Here is a 24,190-nt window from a genome sequence, read left to right on the forward strand (position 1 = left end):
CAGCCTATTTCTGGAGGCAGGAGTGTTTGCATGCACACTGGTGTGTTTGTTCATGTACATATAACATTGTTCACTTGCTAGGGACTACGCTGAGGAGTCTACCCACCAGGCCCAGAACCACTGGGGCCTATCAGGGGCTGTAAATACTTTATGAGATATGATAGTGCAGCACAAACACTCCTCAACCTCAGACCATTAACCATTTTCAGCAGATATGTGCCCTTTGGTAAAGTAAGAAATAATGAAATAAACAAATATTTTCTTCCTCCAGTGACAGCCCATGTCCTCTGAGGCCTGTATGCAGCTCGCCTGCTAATGAGAGACCAATGTACAAATTAACTCCTGCATGACAAAAAGAAATCAGTGGGCAATACAGCAAAATTGGCAAGATTAGCTGCCCCCCACATCCCCAAAAAGATAATGCCAGAGTCTCGACTGCTTTTCTTAATCTCTTCCTATTGCAGCTGCTTTTGTTCCACTTGCTTCATTTGTTAGCACTTTACAACTCAAAGTGTTCATAAAAAGAAAAAAAAATAGCAACTGGGAGTGTGAGTTTACCAAATAACTCTATCTTGACACGCTATCTTTCAGCACGTGTCAAGAGCTGCTCCTTGTTTATAATAACCTGCCATTGTGTTCTTTTCTGTTCATTTTGTTACCAATACAAACAAAAGTGGTTTTGTTCTCCGCTATGTTTTCTCGTTGCCATGACGTCACTCGCAATCACAAGGCCTTCTCTTTTGTGTGTTTTTTCTTCGCTCTGAAAATACGGCCTCAACCTGAGGGCACAGATGCAGATGGTTGTTCTCTCTGTTAAGCCATGTGTTCAACTCAAAAGCTATTAATTCCCTTTAGGGCCTCATTCATCACTTGTACTTTATCTAGCAATTAACAAACAGTAATTGCAATCAGATAAGTTCTATGTATTGCGCTCCTATGTGGCAACTGGCTAGTGAGCTGACAATGAGGAAGCGCGTGCAGCTGCATGTACTTCGAGGAAACAACAAGAGCTCAGAGTCATGATTAAGTGTGGTGCTCGCACGATGACGCCCTAATGGCGTCTTCAGGAGACGGGCTCTTAGGCTGTGGCCTCTGGCTAAGTATATACCACGCTTAGATAATCCATTCTGCTTTTGCTGTTAGTCCTTTTACAAGCTAAAAGGATGAGTAGCACATCAATCACTGCTCTCTGAAGATAGTGGTTTGATCATGCGTGGTCTTTACTTTTAATTTTCATTTATTTCTTTTGCTCTTTCTTGCAGTTGCTCACCTCACACCACAGCGAGTGTTGTAATCCTTTTAGACCAGGGCTGAAAGTCAGCCCTAACTCACTGAGGATGTACATTGCAAAATCTCATTTGGGTGGATGGCTCCGTCCTCCTTGGAAACACTACAGGAATGCAAAGCACTAGCCCCATTCAACTCCTCACACAAAACAGCCTTTCTTCCTCCTCAGTCACCCTGACCTTGCCATGATGCCTCACAATCTCCTGAATTACAGTAGGTTGGAGCCCGATATCTCGACTTCCGCTCCACTGCATGCAAAACAAGCTTTATTTGGCCCATCTTTTTGTACATCTCCCAATGTTATCTAGGTCGACACCGTGTTTGCATTTCGTCGAACAAATAATACCTCAGGAGAAGACCATTGCTTTAGGAAAGCTTGGTGCAAGTGGAACGAACACTGTGCAGGCAGCCACAGAGCTGACACTAAGCACTAAATAAACTGGACAGCCAACAGCAAACAAAGCCTGAGGATGGGTGGGTCAAAGCCTGTAGTTTGAGCAGCAGCCAATGGGAGTGTCATGTCATGTCTGCCATCGGATAACAGGATGATTCTCATATGCTCACAGACAAGATGATACAGGCTGTAAATCGTTTTAGAAGCAGATCTTTTACTTTGAGTATAAGGTTTGTTTAGGATGATTATCTAGAAATCCAATATGCTACTATGAAAAGGTACCACTAGTGCTTTTATAGACACAAACTTTCTAAAATTATGTCACAAATTCAGCCTGTAACATGCAAATGAAGCTGGTGTAATTAGCATTCATTTGGTTTGATGGATGGGAAGGTTTTAAAAAACAGCAGAAATCTGTCTTCACAAGTATTGACAAGACGGTACACAATGAGACATTTTTAAATGAACAAAAATAGCAACATTTCAAATGTCAGCATGTAAAAAGTTTCAGTTGTATTGTCTTGACATTGTCTTTGTGGGGAAAAAAGGAAACCTCAGGAGAAAAAGCAACAACAGAAGTCGAGAAAAGTCGAGGGACTGAGCCTGCAGGCAGCTTTTACAGTTTAAAGTTATAATTTCTTAGATTGAAGTTACTGCTTCGTCTTTTGTTGCTAAAGTGATCCCTTCAGTGTTGTCTTCACGTCTTAGAGATCACTTATCAGCTTAATAGTGTAGCCAGTACCCCCGAGTTCCCTAATGATGAAGCTTAGAGAGCGGTGCTCTGTTTCTGCTGTGCTCCAGTGGGTGTTTACGGCTGCTCACACCAACTACGGGCTACTTCTTCTTTTCATTCTGAAGAAGGTTCTGCTGGAAATTGAAAAACAGAGGGAAGAAGTTCAAATTCTAAAGGTGCCAGGCTTCGCTCTCTATTAAAACAGTGCAACTGGAGGGGTCAGAAAAAGAGACAATCTGCCCTTATAAAATATAAACCAAATATTTCTACTAGTACAGTGTTAGTAACTGTTGTAAACTGGACAGTTTAGGTGGATTTACATCATGTTTTGGCACAACTTCCGAATGTAGCCAGTGGATGTCGGATAAGACGAGGACCTGATCCTGTTTAAACGTTTTCTTTTTTTTTTTTTTTATTTAAAACAAAATGGTATACATAAGCAGCTTTGCAGGAAATAAAACTGTCTAAAACTGGTGCAGTTTTGATTGATATCAGGATCGCAAAGTAAATCAACAACCGGGTATTTAATACCAACTTCTGGTGCAGTTTTTATGCCTAATATGCTCTTATTATTATTTGTCTTGTCATTTAAAATCCTACCCTTAAGATACTATATTCTGACTCCTTATATTTATTTATTTTTTTATTTCTGTCACTGTTATGAATTTAAAGTTCATAAAGTGTGTGCATGGCTCTGCCAATTCTCCTGTATGCTGCCTGAAAATAAAATAAGCACGGACCTAGATGTTTTTACTGTTTCATGTGCTGTCACTGTGGCTGATTTCATATTCTAGTTTATTGTTTAGCCTGTATGTAATAATCAGTTTGATTCTGAATAAAATGAGCTGAGGTGAGGTGAACTCATCGACAACAGCTTCTGTCTCCACAGCAGCCTGCAGCTGTGTGGTCCTCATGTGGAAGTAAAAACAGAGAAATATCTTCTTATACTACCTTTCCAACGTACTGCAGGTCTGTCCCGGTGTACTCCTCCAACAGAAAGAACTGGTTCCACATCCAGCCTCGTTTGGAGCGCCTGAGTGACGCTCCATGGGCGTCCTGTGCCGTCAGTACTGCGGATCCCCTTCGCCCCCCTGTAGTCCTTCGCAGAGTCCTGAGCCCGCACCCTGGAGAGCTGAGGTGGGCCATGGCCCACAGCACCATCAGTACGCACACTTTCCTTCTGTTCATGGCTACACCACCCCAGCCTTCTGTCTTCTCTCCCGTTAGCAGTCTGTGTCCAGCGGTCAGAGTATCCTCATGCTGTTATCTGCTGAAGCAGGAAAGGCTCCTCAGACTCACACAGGGCAGCGGGCAGCACCTGGAACATTTACACAGGAAAACAGAGTGTCAGTGTCGGGAGGGGAGGCAGCAATTTGTTACTGCACTAGCTCTCATTTTGTTTCATTATCTGCAGTCAAGACCAACTCAGGAGAGTTCAGCCTTTCTGAAGATACAGTGCAGTTAAAGCGGAGTCAAGACCAAGTGAAAAGAAACTATCCAAACGGCTGATTTTCTTACTCAAGTCACTGATCAAGTAAATGTGTGGGCTATATCACCTGGATTCAGCTTCCCATAACAAAACTAAACATTTTAAACACATCACTTTGGGACTGTTTTATAAACCAATGAGCTAATCTAAAGGATAAGTTATTCAAGTTAATGAAGCACAGGTCCAAAACAGGCTTAACAACAAAACGATCAACTCAACATGGAAAGCAAACTGGAAATCTATAAAGCCGTCAAGCTGCTCACACTCAGTCCTGACATACATTCACGTGCATGCATATGCCGTAAATGCCAGTCATCCGATTGATGGACAGGCTGAGTTCTGCCTAACCTGATAAATATCAGATTAGAAATTTGACACAATGCATTTCACACAATGCACTGTACATCTCGTACAGCACGCGTAGAGCTATTTTATCTGCATTAAGCCCCTGAATCAACATCTAATAAGAGTGTGAGGTGCTACGCGGGGTGGCCTCTTCTATCTTTTTAAACAATCTGCTTCAGCACACTTTATCAGACCCAGCAGAATGCCAATGGAGGCCCTGAACAATGTCAACCCCGGTTTATTACCTTAAGATCAGTGTAAAGATACAAAACTGAATGACCGCTTGCAAACCACAGAGGAGAGTCCTAATGTAGGCAGTATACTGTAATTTATCGGTGCTCAGTCACTGTCTGTTGTTCTCAGGAAGACCAAACCTTCAAATGTGAGAAAGGAACGGACCAGTAGGACAGTGCAGGACCGAGGTGAAGGAGCATGAGAGAGAATGTATTCTGCTTTTGTTCCCATTATTCCTCCCGTCCTGGAAAATATCCAGGACATCCGTGTTTCCCGACTGGGGTTTGGAAGGAGTTGTTATCAGTGGGTCAGCTGGGGAGTGTCTACAATGTTCACACTCTCAGGAGGCAGGTGGAGGGGGAGGAGAGGGTGCAGTGCAGCCCCAGTGTACGGCAGGTCTGCCTGGCTTCCGACAGTATGTTAGGGAATGAGGCTACTATGTCTCTGGATGTGAATTAAGTATCCTGACCTGCATGCAGAAGTGGAGCCAGCCAGACTGAAAGGAGTTAGGGAAATGGAGCAAGAGAAGAGCAGTGAGAGGTATAGTGGCGGCTGAGGGGAGTGGAGGCAGTGCTGCTGTCACAACACCATCGTTTTGTCTTGGATACGGCGCTAAGTTTAGTATCTGAAAATCTGCTACCACAAAAATACAGAAAAACCATCAAGCAATGTCACAGAACAACCAGTGAGCTTTATACAAACAGATCTCAGCACAGACAGCGACAGCTTTGTAGCAGCTTTTATACAGGGGTTTGATGTCGGCTGGGTGTCTGGTGGCTCGATAAACAAAACACAGTAGCAGCACGTTTCACTCTGCCAAGCTGTTTGTGGAGAAGAAGAACTTAGTTCTAAACATAATGTTAGATACAGTTGTATGATTTCAGCTATTTGGCTCCGTCTGTTCCACTGGGTCACAAAGACAGTCGATCTTATTTACTTTCTCCTACATGCACCTCCCAGACGGCACTGAGGGCACAGGCTCCAGTGCCATGTGAAAACACTTGTCGACTGAACTGTATCTTTATCAGCAGGGCTGTGGTAGAGCTAACTTTGCCAAAGTTTACGCACATCATGGTCCACACAAACCCGGTGAAAAGAAGTCGCACAGTAAGTTTTTGCTGGATTTTTGAAATGCTTTACACAAAAATGAAGAGTGAGAAAAAGAAACAGGCAATATATAAAATGCACAAGGTGTATAAACCACAAAATATGAAGCTATAAAAGCAAGAAAACAAGATATGTCTATAGAATGCTAACTTGCTGGCTTGCTAGTTAGCGCACTAGCTGACTTCTAATGCTATTGTCATGATTTAACATAAGGAGGATCCAAACGCAGACAGAACACAAAGGCTCAATGATTAGAAATAGGGTTTAATAGAGCAAAACGAGAAGGAGATGCAGATAACGAGGAGGACTACAGGGAGCTTAAGTACATGTAAAATTTTTAATTAAAAATTAAAGTGTAATAAAAATAAATCATCTTATTAAATATGTTTTACATTTTCTGTACAAAGTGCTCCAGGTTACAGGACAAACTGTTTTATTTATTTACAAACCTCCAACTAAGAATTAAGTACAAGAAATGACAACAGATGCAACAGGGGAACTGTGGTTCAGTGCGCAGAGCACTTGTCTCCCAACTGGAGGGTCAGAGGTTCAAATCTCGATACCTGCAGTCCATTTATCGGTGTCCTTGGGCAAGACACTGAACCCCCAAGTTGCCCCCGATGGTTAGAGCCATCAGTTGAGTTGGCACTGTAGATGGCTGCCTCGGTTCTGTACTGGCAAGACATTCCTTGTGTGTAACATACTTGGCCAATAAAGGTGATTATCCTGATTATTATCATTAACAGGTAATAGAAACAAGAGAATCTGTCACATCACTCCTACTGAACATGCATTACTTTTTCAAGCGTGTGTAGTATATTTGCTGTGTTTTACCACAAAGCTGGACACACTGCACATCTGCATTTGAAGTGTAGCCAGTAATTCCCTCATTGAGTACTAATTGTTGGAGTCTTGGACGTAGTTTTCCCTACTCCCAGGTGTTTCTGTACACGTCTCTGCATGCTTTTTTCACACCAAGCTCTTCAAATGCATGAGTAAACATGCGGCCAGTATAGACGCGAGTGCAAGGTGCAGGGGAGATGCTACATACTGCAAACACTACACTTTCAGTCTGTGCCACTGTGGTGCATGACGTGAACCCCTGTGTGTGTAAATCTGATCGGCACAGAATCGGATATATCAGTCGCCAGTCCAGATAAAAACAGGCTAAATCTGATCTCCAGCCGATCGATGCATCTTGACTTAACAGCTAAAAAACATATAAAATGTGCCAGAAAGAAAAAGGGAAAAAAGTTGGCACCTGCCGTCCAGGTTTCTTGTATTCGACTCATCTAGTTTGTGATGATAGTGTTTCTTCATGCCCTCTACATGTGATGATGAGTCAGCAGCTCCTAAAAGTTTGTGATGTAGTTACTGTGACAGGTCAAACAGGGAGCGTGAGGGAGTGAAGGACAGGCAGAAATGTCCTGTCAGAGCAGCGTCAGCAGTCAGGCTGGGAGACTGGCCTATCCATTATGCTACCTGTCTTCCAGAGGCAGCCAAGGCATGCCCTGCTTTCCCCTTATGAGGCAAACTGAGAGTGGTTGAAGGTGGGGGTTATGTCCCCTCTTTCCTTCTCCCCTCATGCGTTGCAGTTTTTAGCACTCCATCACTACCCTCCTGACTCCATATCCCATCCCCATCCCGCTGTCTCTGCCTACTTTGCTTGCATAGGCTTGAGCTTGATATGCATTATCGCTGGGCTTTTTGCTGAAAGCCAGTCACTTTGCATGTGTCCTCTGCCTGGCTCAGCTTGTGGAGGGGGGAAAAAGACTCCTGGGTCAACAGTGCATGTGCTGATCGAGGCAGGTGAAAGCGAGATGGACTGTCAGGCTCCTTAATAACGCCTGCAGAGAAATGCCACCACCCTCCACTTTCTCTAAAGTGAAATTCTGATGGCAGGAGCTCTGTTTCCTGTCCAATTTGGCAAAATGACTAGAAAATGTTTTACTTTCACTCCCCCTTATCTCTAGTATTTCCCATTTTATTTCCCTGCCTCAACTCCCAGCGCACTCAACTTTATGAATTTACTTAATTGATGCTGGTGAGGAGCATGTGGGACTTTGAGCTATTGATTTGCTGTAGGCTTCAGTGTGGTTGGAAATACCAGTCAGTCTCTGGGGTGGACTCATGAAGCTTTCTACCTCAAGCTCCCCAGCACTGGGAAGTCGGCCTTTTCAATAGATTTCACCATAATGTCACTGTGGAGAGCTAATGCTTTCACTGTATCTAGAGCTCCACTGTCCCAAAGGAGTGCTTGCCCCTTGACCACATTTGTCATAGCCTTTAAGCCATATTGTACAGTCCCTGCTCCGATAATTCTGTTGACAAGGGACCATGACCAGGAGTAAGTCAGCTAAAGCTTTATTTTGCTACGTTGAAAAATGTCACATCAGGTTTGGAATGTGATGGTGCCACATGTAGCCCAGCGGGTATGACAAAACACCTCTTTACTGCACTGTATCAGAGTGAAGTTTAAAGAAAGACAGACAGACTTACAGCAATGTTGTTTCCTTAAATGTCTTATTTATAATATTGGCCTTGATTTACATCGACTCCAACCTTATTACCTCAATTTTTTTGTTGTTGTTTTTGCAAATTACATATTTTATCCTGACTTTAGTGCTATATGAATCAGTGCAGCACATTGTTAATGACATAAAAGACAATATTAGTCAAAGAAATGGTAGAAAACTAATTCAATATAAAAGACAAATGAGAACAAAACATTTTCTTTAGCATCTACATTTAGACCTGAGTTTCCACACCCTTGTTGTGCACTAGGAACAACCTCTGATATTCATCAATGGGGAGTGTAAATACTCTCAGAATCAGATATAAAGCCATTTGTATCATACAGTATTTGCTACGCGAGTTTGAGCAAAAAAAAAAAAAAAAAAGAAAATCGCCAAAAATGCCCCATGTATCAAATGTGATACAAAAAATTAAAATAAAAATAAACAAAATAATATGGCAGATTTATTCCTATATGCCTGGATTGTCTGTCTATGCATATATGGCAAATAAAAATCTTGAATCTTCTTTTGGAATTAGTTAAAAGGTTTAATAAACATCTCAATTCCAAAAAAATTCGAATGTTCTGGCTATTTTTTGATGTGTCAGGCTTTACAGGGTTAACCTTATGTGGTTACAGAAAGGATTGGATGTTCCCGGCGCCACTAAGAACTCCTTGCACAAATACACATGTATTTATGGGCCAGGCAAATGGATATCCGTTTGAGTCTACGGGCCCCTCCTGTAGGCAAGTTCGGTTTCTGCTCGAGTCGTCTTAGGTAAGGAAGTGGTTGTCTGTGACTTCAACTGGTCTTTTTTATGCTGCAGGTGGCATCACTTACACAGAAGACTCTTGGCATTGCGGTTGCCTGCCATTCCCTGCGGTTGGCTTGTCAATAGTGTGGTATTGCAATATTGCAGTTATCACAACAGCCCTAGATACAGTAACACTGTGGTAACAAAGCTAAGAGGAGGTCTGGTAGACCAGAAACAAGCACTCAGTCAGTCAGGTTTTAAAGCAACCCTCAGTTTATTTATTTGGAAGAGAAAATGAAGAGGAACTGTAAAATTACTGTCCACTGTAGGCATCTGTCACAGGTTGCAGAATGAAGTAGTAACTGTGCCCTTCCATGTCTTCTGTTTCTTTGGGCACACAGTTTAATTTCAGACCATTATCAACTCTTTTGGTGCACCCATTTTTAGTTTGACCTCCAAATAATCTAAACCTTCTGCTCTCTGACCCGACAGACCTTATGCCAACAATGACATGGTCACAGAGGAAGGGTATGGAAATGATGGCCCAAGCCCAGGTTGTAACAAACTGGAGCAAGGCTGTGTAACCATGACTGATAATGTGTCAAAGGAAGAGTGAGCGTGTTCCTGGAAATGTCTGTCACTGCTGGTGATTCCTGAAAAAGAGCCACAGGTCTCATCTTTCCTTGTTCGCTTTCTCAGGGAGCACCATCGTCATAATGAAGGTGTGTAATAGAACATGACACCATAATTATATTCTCCCAGTTAAGAGGCAGTGTTTACAACAAGCACAAGGCTGCCTTTATTTTCTCACTCGCTCTTTTTCCTCACTCTCTCGTCTGCCCCAACTTCACTTCATATCATGTGCCATTTAATTGCATTAGAAAAAAAAATACTTGATGAAAAAATTAAATTGCTTTAAATTGCCTGTCACAGATCGTGTGGGAGTCGTCATAGAGCAATAAGATTTGTGCATTGTGTTGGGTGGTGGGTAAGCAAGATTAATGTGTCTGCTGCCAATTTTTGAACGCCCTGCGATTCTACACTCAAAGAATTGCCTGGGATAACATTTTGAAACAGAACAATTAGCTATTAAATTTATCTACTGGTTTCATCGAACGCAGGACCATGAGGAGCGAGATGGGCACACAGAGTCACACAGATGCATTCATCAGTGCACACTGGACCTGGCCAGCCAATGGCCTTTCCAGTGCACATGCAGTAGGCTGTTGCACACAACAAGCCTAGATGGCATTTTAGCCTAATCTAGATGTGGGAGTGACCTCTTACTCCTGTTCTCTCCTCCTCTTCCCTTGGTCCACCTTCTCTTCTTCCCTTTTTTTTTTTTTACCCCCTAACGAGGGATATGAGCGACATGGCAAAGCACCCTATCGTGGCCGCTGAGCTGAAGACTTCCACAGCAACCCAGAAAGAGCCCCAGGGGTGCAATTAAAAGTGAGAGAGGAGAATGTCAGCCAGAGGGGCGAGCAAGGGAGAAGCAATGGGGTGAGACAGAGAGGGTTGGGCACTGATGCCATAGGTAACACAGTCATGTTACAATTCACAGAGGAGGCCCTTAAAGGCTAATGTGTAGAGGTGTCAGCAGCAGGTTGTTCCACCATCTGTGCTCTCTTTGACCTCCTCGCTTCCTCTTCCTCTCCTTTCCTTTCACCTCATCTCAGATTTAGTTTATTAAGTGGACTCAGAGCAGGTGTGATTCACAGTTCATGTCAGGCTGCTCGCTGGAGATATTTACAGCTAAATCCCCAACTGTGAATTGGGAAGTCATACACTCGACCCAAATCTGGGGCTCTCAATTTGTCTTATTGCTAATGTGGGTCAGTGGTTCACAACCTACTTCCCAGTGGCAAATTATGAATATGTGGGTAGCTGGATGAACTATTGCTCTGAAAATGTATAAAAACAAGATTTATGTGTCCCTTGTCCCTGTAGCAAAACAGATTCAGATATGACCACACAGGACAAAAAGATCCCCGTCAATATATTGATCTTTAGTTTAGCAGAGAAACACCAACTAGACACACTGCCGCATTGTCTTGAAAATAACTTCACCACAGTCCAATGTCGTACAGATGCGCATGCCTCACAGATTAAGGCAAGGAAATTGATCACTGAAAGGAGAAAGGAGAAAATCCCTAGTCAAATTGGAATGCAAAGCTGAGCCAAAGTGAATGTGCAAAACACCAGAGTCCTCTAGTCAAAATTAGGATTCAGCCTACAACACTAGGATAGCACCTAGATTTGGTTAACAGTTCTCAAAGTCCTCTTTCTGCTTCTAAATAGCACATTAAGTTTCACTCCAAGATGTGTTACCAATATTTCTACTTACTCTTATCATTTAAAGCATGCATTGGATGCTTATCTGCAAACATATGAAGAAATAAACTTAGGGTACCGACATTTTTTTCCTTTACAAAAAGGACACATATAGCTTTGAAACCCACAAATCGTGAACAATGTGTTTAAATAAATGTCCTGATCATACATGACAGAAAGGTGACACTGTGCCTTTCACTGAATGACAGTAATCCAAACAAATTAGCTCATACTCTTCCTGTCAGAAGCAGGGGTGTGCCCACAGCATTCATCCCAGTGCACCGTTCCAGAGCTCACTGCAAACACATTACCTTGCCTCGCTGCCCAAATGCATAGTAAATAACCCATATAAATCATACAATCTGGGCCAAGTCAATGAGAGCTCCCTATTTTCCCTGTTTTCTGGTTATTTCCACCGTGCCATCATTCAGTAGTGCTAGTATCACTCAGTCCGGAGCGCTCTCAGCCATCGTTGGAGTGGCCCAGTTTAAAACCCACAGAGGGCCCCTGAAGTAACCCTTCCACTGGTGCACTTGATTTTATGTCTCCACAGTCTGGACTAAATTCTGGGTTGCCAACTCTCCACACACGCCTTTGTCTTTTCTTCCTCCCTGTTGTGACTTTGACTTAAACAAAGACTTCCATGAACTTGCACCGGTGTTTATCGCTGTGTTTACTACAGAGCAAAACAACGGCTGAAGAGACGCTCTCAGTGCATTGTTTTAAATAGTCCCTCCTCTCCTGTCACTCCTGATTCTGGCATAAGTTCGCTTGAGCTCTAGTGCCAAATAATGACTTTCAGCCCTGAAATATGGTTTTGAACTGTGTCATCATAAACAACAGAGACTCACTTTTAGCGAGCAGTTTCTGATTCCACTTCTCAGAATTAATTGACTAAATGGGAGCTTAAAGTCATTATCTCCCCTCGCCTGTTCTCCAATCCTGCACGAGGGGCTAATAAATGGAGGAATGATTTTGATAAATGTCCTCTCAAAAGGATTAATAATGCCTAGGACCCTGGTGGCAAACAGATGTGGTCATCCTCACTCAACGGCAGAACAAATGGGCACAAGACAGCCTCGTGCATAAAGAGCAAAGAAATAATAGCTTAATGGCATTCATCGGGCGGCATGATAGCAGATGAGACATCCTCGGCTGTTTGCTTTCCTCTGTGATCACCAGAGTGCTTTTGTCACCAGCAGCCGTGTGGTCTAACACAGCTCTCTGTGAGGGACTGACAATGGCAGAGAGGGAAGGATGGGGGGAAGGAAAAGGCTCAGTGGAGGGGTCTGCCAGTTTCCTGCTTTCCCCGCTGTGGCCTTTGTGGTAATACACTAGTGGTTATGGGAACCTCCCTGTCTATGCAAATCAGTGTTTGCTGCCCAAGTCTTTGTGTACGCTATGAGCAGTCAAGCACAAAAGTCTGTTTCCCTCTGCATCAGTGTAGCAGTGATACTCACAATGTATCTGGTGATTAAAAGTTATTTCTACATCAATAATGCCGTTTGCCTACCAGGATATTAGATCTCACTGTAACCATTGCTTTTAAATGAATAGTGTGTCTGTAGAAGCAGATGCATTGATTGAACTATACAAAAGGTCAAACTTGGTGCAGTGAATTGAAAATCAGTGAAAGAGTTGTGTTCCCACGTTTATCTCAGCCTCCCTGTTGTGACAATTACATGAGAGGGAACGACGTAGAAGCACATTTCAATTCAGGTGTATATCGACTGTAACAACGGGTCAGCGGCGAGACAGCTACAAACACAATTGTCACACAACACTAAATAATACATGGAGCTAAAACAGACATCACACATCTAAAATATGGCCCTAATAAAAGCTGCACAGAGAAAATGTGGTTCCCCTTGACTAAGAGTAATGACCTTTCCTAGAAGTCTCCCATAAAACAACACAGTGACAGTTAGGAACACCTGTTTTTACATTATTAATAGCGGAGGTTTCACACATACTCAAAGGCTAGACATGTGCACTGATACTGCGACTTCTGACTGTTCTTAAAATGGACAAAATTCTCTCAAACTGCACCCGGCTAAAACCACTGAGGCATTTCAGTGTTAAGAAAGCCATTTGTCACAGGCAGGACCTCTGCCGCGGTATCAGCCCAGCCTTGGGATAAAAAACAAATGAAAATAATATGAATTGTATGAATACCATCCAAGAATAAGCCACACAATTTGTAATAGCTTCTGAATTCAAATGCCTCATATGAATACATATTTTGTTAGAGATGCTCCTCAAGAAACGAAAGGCCGGCTTTTCATTTGAATAGCTCCTGCAGCGTTGCTGCTAAAATAAGGGTCTTTCTGCACAGTTCGTAATCCAGTCACGTCAAAAGGGATTCAGGAGTCCTCATAGATGAACAACAGATGGCCTTGATCTCCCCTGACCTTAACGTGACTCACATTTATTTACTCATCACTGAAATGAGCGCTTGGATGGGATGAATGGACGAAGCTAATGAACAAAGAAGCCTGATTGATCCAAGTTAGCATTTGATTCCCTGGCAGAAACAGCCGATTCAATATGCTGCCACGCCAGTGGAGCGCCCCTTGAACTTTGCTGTATCTTTAATCACGCTCGCCTTTTCTTGTGGCCGGTGTGACTTCCAGCTTATTTGTAATTACCAGGCTCCTTGGGAGGGTTGGCTCAAAAACACGGCCGGCCATAGGTCACAGAGACACTGCAGCTGGCCATATGGGCTCCAGGCCCAGGAGCAGAGAGTGGGTGGGCATCGGCAGTGGCACTGGGCAGTCACCAGAATGGTCGGAGCAGGAGATTGAATTATTCGGAAACAGGAGACAGCCTTATCAAGCAGTGGCCACATTGCACTGACGTTTTCACCCCGCTTTCTATTTCCTATTTCACACCTGGACTATTGCCAGATAGCATATGTTCAGCCACATCGTTTTACCCACAGATTCACAATCAACAGCCAGCAGTCAAAAGCAGGTACAGTGCATTATCTGTTACCACCTAACCACCCTCCCCTCTGTCCCTGAACCCTCACCTGTCTCGCCTCTCCCTCCCCTGTTGTCAACAGCCCGGCGTTATTACAGATAAGCAATCAATACTGCATTAGCGTATCCACTGAGGCTACCTAGAGTTAAACAGGCAGATGAGGAAAATCATTCAACACAATGTCTGTGGACTTCAAGCATCTAATCTTGCTTGTGAACTGACAAACCAACATTTTTATAAATCAGATCGCTTTTTTTTTTTAGTATCCACAGGCATCATTTCTTTGTGTCTGAGGTCACCAGATACATCTATTTTCCTTCCTCTCCTCACTGGTCACAGAATGAAGCCCCGCTGCTTTAAAGAAGTAATACCCTACTTTATAGCAAAGGTGACCATGGATATTGGAGAGCAGGGACCCATACGATCGATTTCGAGCGAGGAATGGAAATTTTAACATGATTCCCAGCCAGACATTTTAACTCAGGAGTATTAGACCCTCTCTCTTTTCATGATTGCTTCCAGTGCAACTTACTACTCCATTTCAAAATTCTGATGACGTCTTTATTTAAGGAAAGGGCAGCAAGTGTGGCAAGCGCTGGCACTCCGCTGACAGCTGTGTGGTCCCGTTCTTCTTTGCAGAGCTTGTATGCAGCAAATTTGCATCTACGTTGCGAACACCACCACTGGAAAAAAGGCTTTTTGTTCAGAACCTCTGTGGAAAAAAATGAAAACAAAGGCGTTCTTATGAGGAGGCCCAACAAATGGTCTCTGCCTCTCCCAGACAGGAATTAAATACTTCTCATTCCATCCTCATTCATTAGCCCTCACGCCCACAACCCTAACACCATATGGGGGTATGAAATAACTCGAACACACACATACACACACACACACACAGAAATAAAGGAATTGGACTTGGCTGAATGATTGCAGAGACTGTTTACTAATACTGCTGCTCACTCTGCTTTATTACAGAGTGCCAGGCTTTCCATTACTGCAAAGGGAGAGAGAAAGGGGTGAAGAAGCCGAGGAGGCGGGAGCGGACAGAAGTGAAAGGAGAGAGACAGAGATACTGCCAATGTCAGATTAAAAGAAGAAAAAAAAAAGGAACGGCTCAGTTGATTTACACCTTCATTACTCTCCCCTAACTCTGCTTATTGCAAATCATGATGCTGCTTTATGAGCTGAATCCTCTATTACGACAAGGCCGGGAAGACAGTGCTATAGTCCATAAAGCAACCGTACAGTAACCGCCACCCGGCAGCACCCAACCCACTCATCCTGCCACCCAGATGCCAGAGGGGAAAGGAAGCGTTCAGAGGCCGAGTGCCTGCCCAAACTCGTTTCACTGCGCAGACCCAAGCTCGCCATCCCTATCCTGGCCTCGTGCCCATGGGCAACACACCCTGATTTTTCTGAGCTAGATGCCAAGAAGTATGACTTAGTGAGTGCAAAGCTCAGTGGCTGTATCAGGAAGAAACACACAGCAAGTGTTTAATGTTAAGTGAGCTGGGCCATATTCAAATCAGTAAGCGTGTGGGGTGCTGAAGGTGTGTGTTTACTACCTCCCCCTCCAAGTGAGGAGATGCTACTGATTCATTCACACAAAAAGCTTTTAGCTAATGTGTGTGTGTTTAGATGGAGAGCTGAGTATATTTTTAGCTGAGAGGTCTTCGATTCATGCTTTCCTCTTTTCTTGCAGTGACTGAATTTGGGCATGATAGGTTGAAGCATGTAAGTGAGCGCATCAGTGTGCAGATGTAAACAGGGCGCAAGTGCATGAGAAACACTGGATGGAGGTTTGTTATGTGCAGGTAACACGCTGATCCAGTCTGACTCCCATCTGGAACAAGGTTGACAGAAAAGTTGAAAAGTTGACAGATGCTTCACCACTGTCCATTATTTATGAGAAGAAGGAGATCCATACTGCATTTCACCACTGTCTGCTCCTGTTGCTATAGCAGGTCGGGTTCTGACTGCGTATTGTGTGTGTGTCCACACATAAACACACAAATCCACTTACTTCCTTGTGCTCGAGTGGGAGGCTGATGAGTGGTTAGCTGACTAGAGAGGTCCAGCCCTTTTTACATGTTGCTCAACTGCATGAACGTGTGCTTATGTATTCTTGTTTAGCGGATGCCAGATCCACTCCACCTGCCTGTTGTGACTCTAACCTTTGACCTCTGGAGTGTCACTGAAGAAGCCCTTCAGCAACTGCATAGAGGAGCAGACTCTCTCAAAACCCACTTAGAGGTTTACAGACAGGAGGCTCGGCCATCCGGTTAAATTAAGGCTATGATTGATTGAATCTAATGGTGAGTAACTTGAGTGACTGATGTCTCATAGGGCCAAAGGTCTAGACACAGTGCTACAGAATAAAGCTACAGCAGAGCCATTAATTCAGTGACATCACAGGCAGCTTCACTGTGCCTCAGGCAGGGATGTTTGCCTCTAATATTACTGCTCAGAGTGCTGCTTTAAGCCTGATACCACCGGCAGCACTGCTGCTGCTGCTGCTGCTGCTGAGAGTGCCAGTGTTAATTAGAGGCATAGTATAATTAATACAAATGGAATGTTTAATGCAATTTTTCCATTTCAAAGAAATTCCCCCGGCATCGTTCCCAACAACAAATTCAACTCTCTTGCATTGTCTTCAGGCAAACAATAACCCAACTTTGGCATTGTTTTCATTAGATCAAACTCAATTATTACGGCGCGCTCGAAGCTACTCTAGCACTAGGGCGGACTCTGAGGCAGTTTGAAGGTCCTTTGGCAGACCCTGCCCCATTTGTCTTCAATGGACAGCAGCGTCAAACAGTAATTGGAGGCCTTTGAGACTTGTACGCATCTGTTTTCAGTTATTCATGTCAAAGCACAGTGTTCAGCTGTTGGGAGTCTCAAACAATGACCTTTTCTTAAAGGGGACAGGTTTCCCCTACTGTCAGAGAAACGGCCTGGGTATTATTCAGCTCCATACTGTAGCATGCTGTTATTACAGTGTGTCCCATGCTGCTGCAGACAGCCTGTATTGTGTTCTTCCCCGAGGAATATATGGTCCTAGAATGGGACACATGCTTTGATTCGGCAGGTAGTTTGCGCCAAGGTCTCTCTATTTCTCTCGCTCACAATGAACCATCCTAATGTTGTGGAGGGGAAGAAGAACAATGGCAGAAACCTCTCTTTTTCACTCTGGGGATTGAAAGTAAATAGGACCTTTGCTGATGCATTTGCCTGTTCATTTAGAGCACCTCAGGATACAGCTTGCACATTGTATCATACAAAAAAAAATGAAAAGATGAACCTCACAAAGGCATTCTACCGGACAATAGTGCAGTAGAGAAAACGGCCACACAATGGAGTCCAGATATCGTTCACAACATAGACAGGAGACCATTATCCACATAAGGACGAGCCCATCTGAAGATGACAGGTTTGGGAGACAGAGAGATTGTGCACATGGCGCTGCCACCAAGACAACAGTCTCCCTGAAGCCTAACCTATAAGGACGGGTTTTTGCAGTGCCAATGCCTGTTGGGTTGAGGTGTTACACGTCATCTGCAATACCCTGGATCATTACTCTTGGAGGCTGTTAGAGGGGAAAATCACATCACTCTGCCTTCACCACTGCCAAGAAAAATTGACACGCTAAAAGTCACACAAAGACACACTTCAATATGCACACACACACACACACACACACACACACAAAGGCAGCCTCACTGTCACCCTTCCTCACCTGCAAGCAAACACACACGTAATGCACACTCGCAATCACACTGTCAGCGGTGTCTGGGGGCTTACCATACCAAGTGGCATCCCAGCAGCATCCCACCAGCTAGGGCTGCCTGAAGCTGACAGCTCTCACTGCGGCTGCCTTGCAGGAGTAAAGTAAGCATCATTATCGCCTTCTCTCACCATACCTCTCTCTACTTGGAACAAGCATAACACTTTTTCAAAGTCTCCCTTCTTTTATCCACCATCCGACCCTTTCTCTTCACTGCCTTCTGTCTTCATTGTGCTCCAGTCAGGCGGTAATGCTCCTTGTCCTGTGTCTGGAGCCTCTGATCTCCTATTACCCTCTCGACATCCAACAGTCAATATTATGCCCCTTTCCTGAGCAATCCTCTCCTCTCCCTCTGCTTTTACAAAAGTCTCAAAAGTCAGACAGTGTCGCCCCTCTCCACTCCTTCATGCACTTGCTCATCTTCCATACACTTATTAACTGGCTGTCATGTTCAGCAGCCTTCCCCCAGACAGTGTTTAGCGTTCCTCAGTCCACTTACAGCAGCCAGAGTTAAGCCTCTGGGCTTTGCTCAGACAGGAATCCAACTAGAGGGGAAAGGCACGACCTACGGACATGATCTGTCTGTTGTGCTCACACTCTCCTTCCTGCACCAGATACCTTAAGGCAGCGCTGAAACGCTCACATCACACAAGACATTATGTCCAGCAGGGTTTTATTATTTCCTGTAGGACAACTCTGAGTGGAAGGTCACCAGATTAGGAACATTTAAGTAATGCATGTCCTTTTCAAAAAGAAAATGTGTATTTAATGTTGGAGGACTTTGATAGTCACAAGGGATTTTTAAAAAAGCAGATTCTCCTTATGATACTATTTATTTCCATATTAATATATTTAAATGTTTTTTACTAGTTACATACTTAATATACACATAAAATGTCTTTAAGCAAGAGGCAATTTTAACATAAAGGCCCAATTTTTGATGTTCTTCACTTTTAACTGTAAAACAGTGGGTGTATTCTACCTCTACCAAGGAAGTTGTACTGTCCCCCCGTTAGTTACTGTGCGTGTCAGCGGGGTGTCTGAGAAACTCAAGAGCAAATTTCCATGAAATTTGGTGTCAAGAAAAGCCTCGAGCCAAGGAACAGTTGATTAAATTTTGATAGTGATCTGGATCTGTGATTTCCACTGTTAGATGATTATTGTTTTTCTGCCACATACTGGATATAGAGGTTTAATTCAGAATCCAACCCAAAACCTAATGGTACGCTTGCAGGGTCAAGAAATCGATTTCACCTCAGATTTAAGAAAGTCGAGCATCCTTACTTCTATTTTATGCTCACATTTTAAAGGAAACCCAAACAGAATTCAGTTCAGCATCGTGTGGCGGATACAGTACTGGGCTGGTCACCTGCCTCTTCTTTCTCCACCCTCCCCATCCCAGGGCAAACGGTGTATGAAACGAGACGTGGCTGGTGGATAGACTTTCATGCCCCTGCTTCACCGGTGTCATTTCTGCAACTCTGAAATTGTGCCATGGTCTACGGGGCTTTGGTGTAAATCACTATCTCCCACTGTCAGACTGCAGTCTTCTGCACACTGTGGATGCCTGGCTTTCTGCTGCCTCCTGGGTGACTAATATATCTTGTTAAATTGTGCTGAGAAGCGTGTGGGGAGCTGAACACCTTCTCTCTTTGTCCTGGGTTTGTTTGTTTGAATTTATGCCTATGTGCTTGTGTGCACCTACAGTACTTCAAAATGTGTGCGAGTCTGTGCATCTGTGTCTACGTGTCCACACTGCGTGACAGAATAGGTAGGCGGAGATGTTACTTTTGCAAATATGTCCACTAAACTCCACAAGTCTGTCAGGCTTTGTTGGTAATTCAGTTAGATTGTAATCCGGCCAGCTTGCACTCACCACCAGCACAGTATCAGAGCTGTGAAGCTATTTCTCAGCTACTTCATAATTAGAAAAGCTGTGGAGCCAAGCCACAGTTTGAGGGGGAAGAGGAATTTAAAAAAAATCTGTTGGCAGACTACATTTTTCAACATTGGCAGAAATGTATTCTGTTTCCCACCCCAAAGACATGGATGCAAGTGATTTCATAGTCACATACGTCCTAGTGCGCCATGTGCATAAAGCTGGGCTCTTCTCTTATCACCAACTGTTAAGCCTTGTACACTGTCTTATCAGCTTCATCCATCCACTGTGCGCGCACATACACACACACACACACACACACACACACACACGTACACACACCATCTCTCTGTCCAGCCATCTGAAAATAGACTTATGGGTATATTTCTGTGGAATTGGTGTTCTCCTGTACAAAGCAGGGAGAGATAATTACCCGTGGTTAAATGAGGTGTAAATAGTCTGATCCATGTGTACTTATTTTCTCAGCACACAGGCTGCAAAATAGCCCATTTTGGGGAATTAAGCATATTCTACAGTGACCCTCTGCTCCTCTGGCCACTGTCCAGCTCTCAAATCCCTTCTGCTGAAATGTGTCAAGAAACCGCTTCGCTGAGATTTCGACACTTCCAGTCTAAGTCTCATGTCTCTTTCAGTCAAAGTAAATTCAATCTGGGACTCTGGTTGACCATCAGAGGAAAGGTGGTGGCGGCCCCCGCCCAAAGCAGATTTAACCAGAAACAGACCATTTCTGCTTCTGTGTGGTGGTGAGTGGGAATATCACACGCTATATTGTGGTTTCTGTGCAAATACGGCCCTTACTGCTCTGTAAACAGGCATCTCTGAAAGGATTCTGTCTCATAAGAAAGAAACACTTATGCAGCCACCCGTTTGCCTGCATGAAATTTGATCTAATGGTCACAAGTAGCCCGAAGAAATAAAGACAATGTCACGGTAGGAGGAAAGTGAAGTAGCTAAACTAGTCCATCCTGAACAGCAGAGGGCATTGTTCCGGAGAAGCCCAGTGCACGGACAGTGAAAGTAGCATTTTCAGATAAATATTTGGCACAAGAAAATCTTCAGAGGAATCCCGGAGCACACCCAATACAAATGATTTATTATTACACCGTACAGACCATGACTAATGCACTCAAACAATCAAGGTGCATCTAGTGAACTACAATGCCCAGGGGTGCTCTCTACCACCGACTTCAAACATTCATAAACGAAGCACACACATAAGAGCCACTCGCAGGCTCAACAAATGTCCACAAGTATCCAAACAGATACACAAGGAAGGAAAGAAAGCCACAGACATTCCCATAGGGGATGCGAGCGCGCTTTAGTGAAGACACTGGCCACCGGCATGTGATTTTATTGGCTCCAGATGTACAGTGCACTTGAAACACTCAGTATTATGAGCCGGACACATCAAAATGATGCTGCCCATCTGGAGCACAAATAATGTAATCAACTCGGGTCACCAGGCAGCATCATCATCTGGCCGTCGGGTAAACCCGCCATTCTGTGACGTCACCGCACACAGGGATAGGCTGGAACCGGCCGCCAGATGAGACACCAGCTTTTTGGAGTATCCACAAAGCTGCTGCACATCTCTCACAAAGCAAAGGTATATGGGAGGAGAGGAAGGTGAACTGTCTATTGTAGCATGAAACACAGATGTTTCTGATGTGTCAAATCAGTTCTGCAACATTACTTTTAACGCTTTCATATGAAGCGCTCACACATAAACAGGTGCTGTATGGTCACTCCGCATGCACACAAGGCCTCTACTTGCAGACCCTTTAATATTCAGTACCTGCCGCGTTCTCTCTATGACTTTGATCAGCCACAGATTCTGCTCTGTCCCTTTTATGTCTGAACTTCAAACCAGCCTATGAAAAACCTGGATCACAAAACCTACTCTGGTTCACACTATCGTGTCACCAAGCTGCTCACTACCATACAAAAACAAGCGTGAAGTTGTTCAAATAAAAGGTAAGACAAGCAGTGAATTACTCTTTTCACAACCTAGATCACTATCCTGTTCTTCCTGGTAAGTCCTTGTTTGTAACTTGTGTGTGCAGAGGAGTGATTATTACAGAACAGGCCCTGGGTAGTTTGAAACCCCCCCAAAAAACTTCTTGGCTGCCTTCAGGCGTTTTACCTCAGGCTTATACTCAGCCAGTGCAATCCACCATGGAGCAATCTGCAGGCAACAGGAAGGACAGCAAAACTTTCCCAAACACTAAAGTCAATATTCAGAATTGCATTGGCAACCTCTCTCCTTCACTTTGTCAGTACTTGGAACTCTTGAGTAAATAAGGTAAGGTAATTCTGTAATACCCCTGGCTGCATTATTCAGCAAGCTAACATCCACAGCCACATCACTGATACCACCTCGCACTGGAGGGCATGTTTCAGAAAACTTGAGTCACTCCAGATGTGCTCTCCCAAAAAGCAGGGCCATGTCAGCTGTTCTCAAACAGCAAGTGGGCCTAGAAGAAAAGCAGCAGAGCATCACAGTGCGACAGCAGGCAGCCACAGACACACAGCGCCCTTAACAGAGCATGCTGTCCCACCTCAGCATCTCTGGCTGCAACAAGGTGGAGAGGGGTGTGGGATGAGCTACACACACAGCTTCAAGCAAGCTTTATAGAAACACCTTAAGTTCCGTGGGTGATAAAGCAAAGGTGCGTTTAAGAGCCCGGGCCTGCACGGCCGTGCCACTTCTGCGCACTTCGGGGCAAACGTACTGCGTCGCACAGGGCATCTGTACCGGAGGGTTTCGATTCCACATCGACAAATCAATGAGAATTCTGCACAGAGGATTTAACAAAATACCAAAGCTGACAAACCCGCTGACCATCGACTGAGCCCCGCTATAAGCTGAATGAATGGGTTGTCAACAACTTCCGATTGAAACTCATTTCCAATTCAAATCCCGAAGTTATTCCACTAATTGCTCTAAAACAGACTCGGAATTTGCCTCACTAGCAATTCCATTAGAGTCTATACAAGACGAGGTGAAGCCCTTATAAAAGCCACACAACTATTTCGCCCTGGCAATGAGTGTGTGCACAGCTCAGAGCAGCCCAGCTCGGACACTCGTTGACGGGCTACAAACACCGCACAAGTAACTGGTCTGTGTTCGAGCGACGAATAAGCCACAAATGAGACAATTACCACAGCGGATATAAGTTGTAATTAAACGCCCGCTCACCTGATAATAAAGTTAATTCTAGGAGGAAACGTTCCCGGGGTTGTGAAGACACACGTCGGTGCCAGGTGTATCCGTTCACCGCAGATCGCGTTGCCCGTTGTTCCACCTCTACTGCGCGTCTCAGTCGCGCTGCATCACTTCTCACTATGGATGTCAGGGAGGCTGGGAAGCTGAGGGGACTCAACCCCCCCATTGGCTGCCATTCACAAGTCCCCAGCAGAACACGGTGAAAGAGGGGAAGGGGAGGGGAAAACACCACGACAAAAACAAAGGAAAAAACACTTTAGATGGGAAAAATACTCACTGCAGGAATATGTGTAATAATGCCTTAGACAAACTCTTTTGCAGTACCACACAATAGTATGGAATTGTGCAAGTTTTTTTTTTTTTTTTTTTTTGCATTTCCTCCGTCTCTGATTAATAGTTGCAAAGTTAGAGGTTGCCTGTGAATTTTAATCAATCAATAAACGGTTATCTTTGTAAAAGCCTCTAGTTAGACTCCCTGCTTCCTATAAAACATTATAAGCCGTGCATGATTACAAGAGCTAATTAAATTAGGGCGGCCCTGAAATGAAGTAAATGGATATATGCACCAGTCCCCATCATGCCAGGTCACATTAGCAGAACCTTAACTCTGCTATGTTCATACTGTAGTGATCCTTCACTTGGCATGTTGTTATGTTCTAAATTGTTATGGTTACTTGATGGGTGTGGAGCTTCAGGGGTTAAGAGGTGTGAGAGCGGGAGGGAGTGAAGTGTGGGGGATTTTGAGCTACAGAGTGTTAGCAGGCTGTTTTTCTTTATTATTGTTGTTGAGCTGTTGTTTTGGCGTGGTTACGGCCAACAGTAACCGGTTGTGTAGAATTAATAAAAAAGCGACTATTCGTCGGCACTCAAGGTTGTCTTCCTTGTGTCCTGCGGGACGCTACAATATATATTTTTTCGTATGTAACTCAATAAAGTCGATGAAAACGTAAGACGAGCCCTTCTAAGTGTAATGAATATATACAGTACCAAAGGCACGCGTAAGCAGACTCTACAGTGAGTATCAAAAATGAAAAACAAGTGTTTATGTGGCTGTTAAATCAGTAATGAGACTGAGGTGATAACATGTCCACTAGATGTCGCTGGA

At 44.0% G+C, this 24,190-nt stretch overlaps 1 protein-coding gene across 3 annotated transcripts in view; it reads right to left on the reverse strand.

Annotated features, from left to right (window-relative positions):
* The window catches only part of LOC109962224 (cadherin-10-like), a 65,021-nt gene that overhangs the window by 35,194 nt on the left and 5,637 nt on the right, over positions 1-24,190 (reverse strand). For 2 of the 3 annotated variants that reach the window (XM_020603752.1, XM_020603760.1), the window contains exons 2-3: positions 23,059-23,254; positions 3,366-3,732 (exon numbers count right to left, since the gene is read on the reverse strand). In XM_020603752.1, coding sequence (XP_020459408.1) covers positions 3,366-3,602 — 237 coding nt within the window. In that variant the 5' untranslated portion in view covers positions 3,603-3,732; positions 23,059-23,254. The remainder of the gene's footprint in view (positions 1-3,365; positions 3,733-23,058; positions 23,255-24,190) is intronic. The other variant, XM_020603767.1, reaches the window with a different exon arrangement.

Source organism: Monopterus albus, unplaced genomic scaffold (genome assembly GCF_001952655.1).
Source record: "Monopterus albus unplaced genomic scaffold, M_albus_1.0 scaffold3.1, whole genome shotgun sequence".
NCBI classification, from domain to species: domain Eukaryota; kingdom Metazoa; phylum Chordata; class Actinopteri; order Synbranchiformes; family Synbranchidae; genus Monopterus; species Monopterus albus.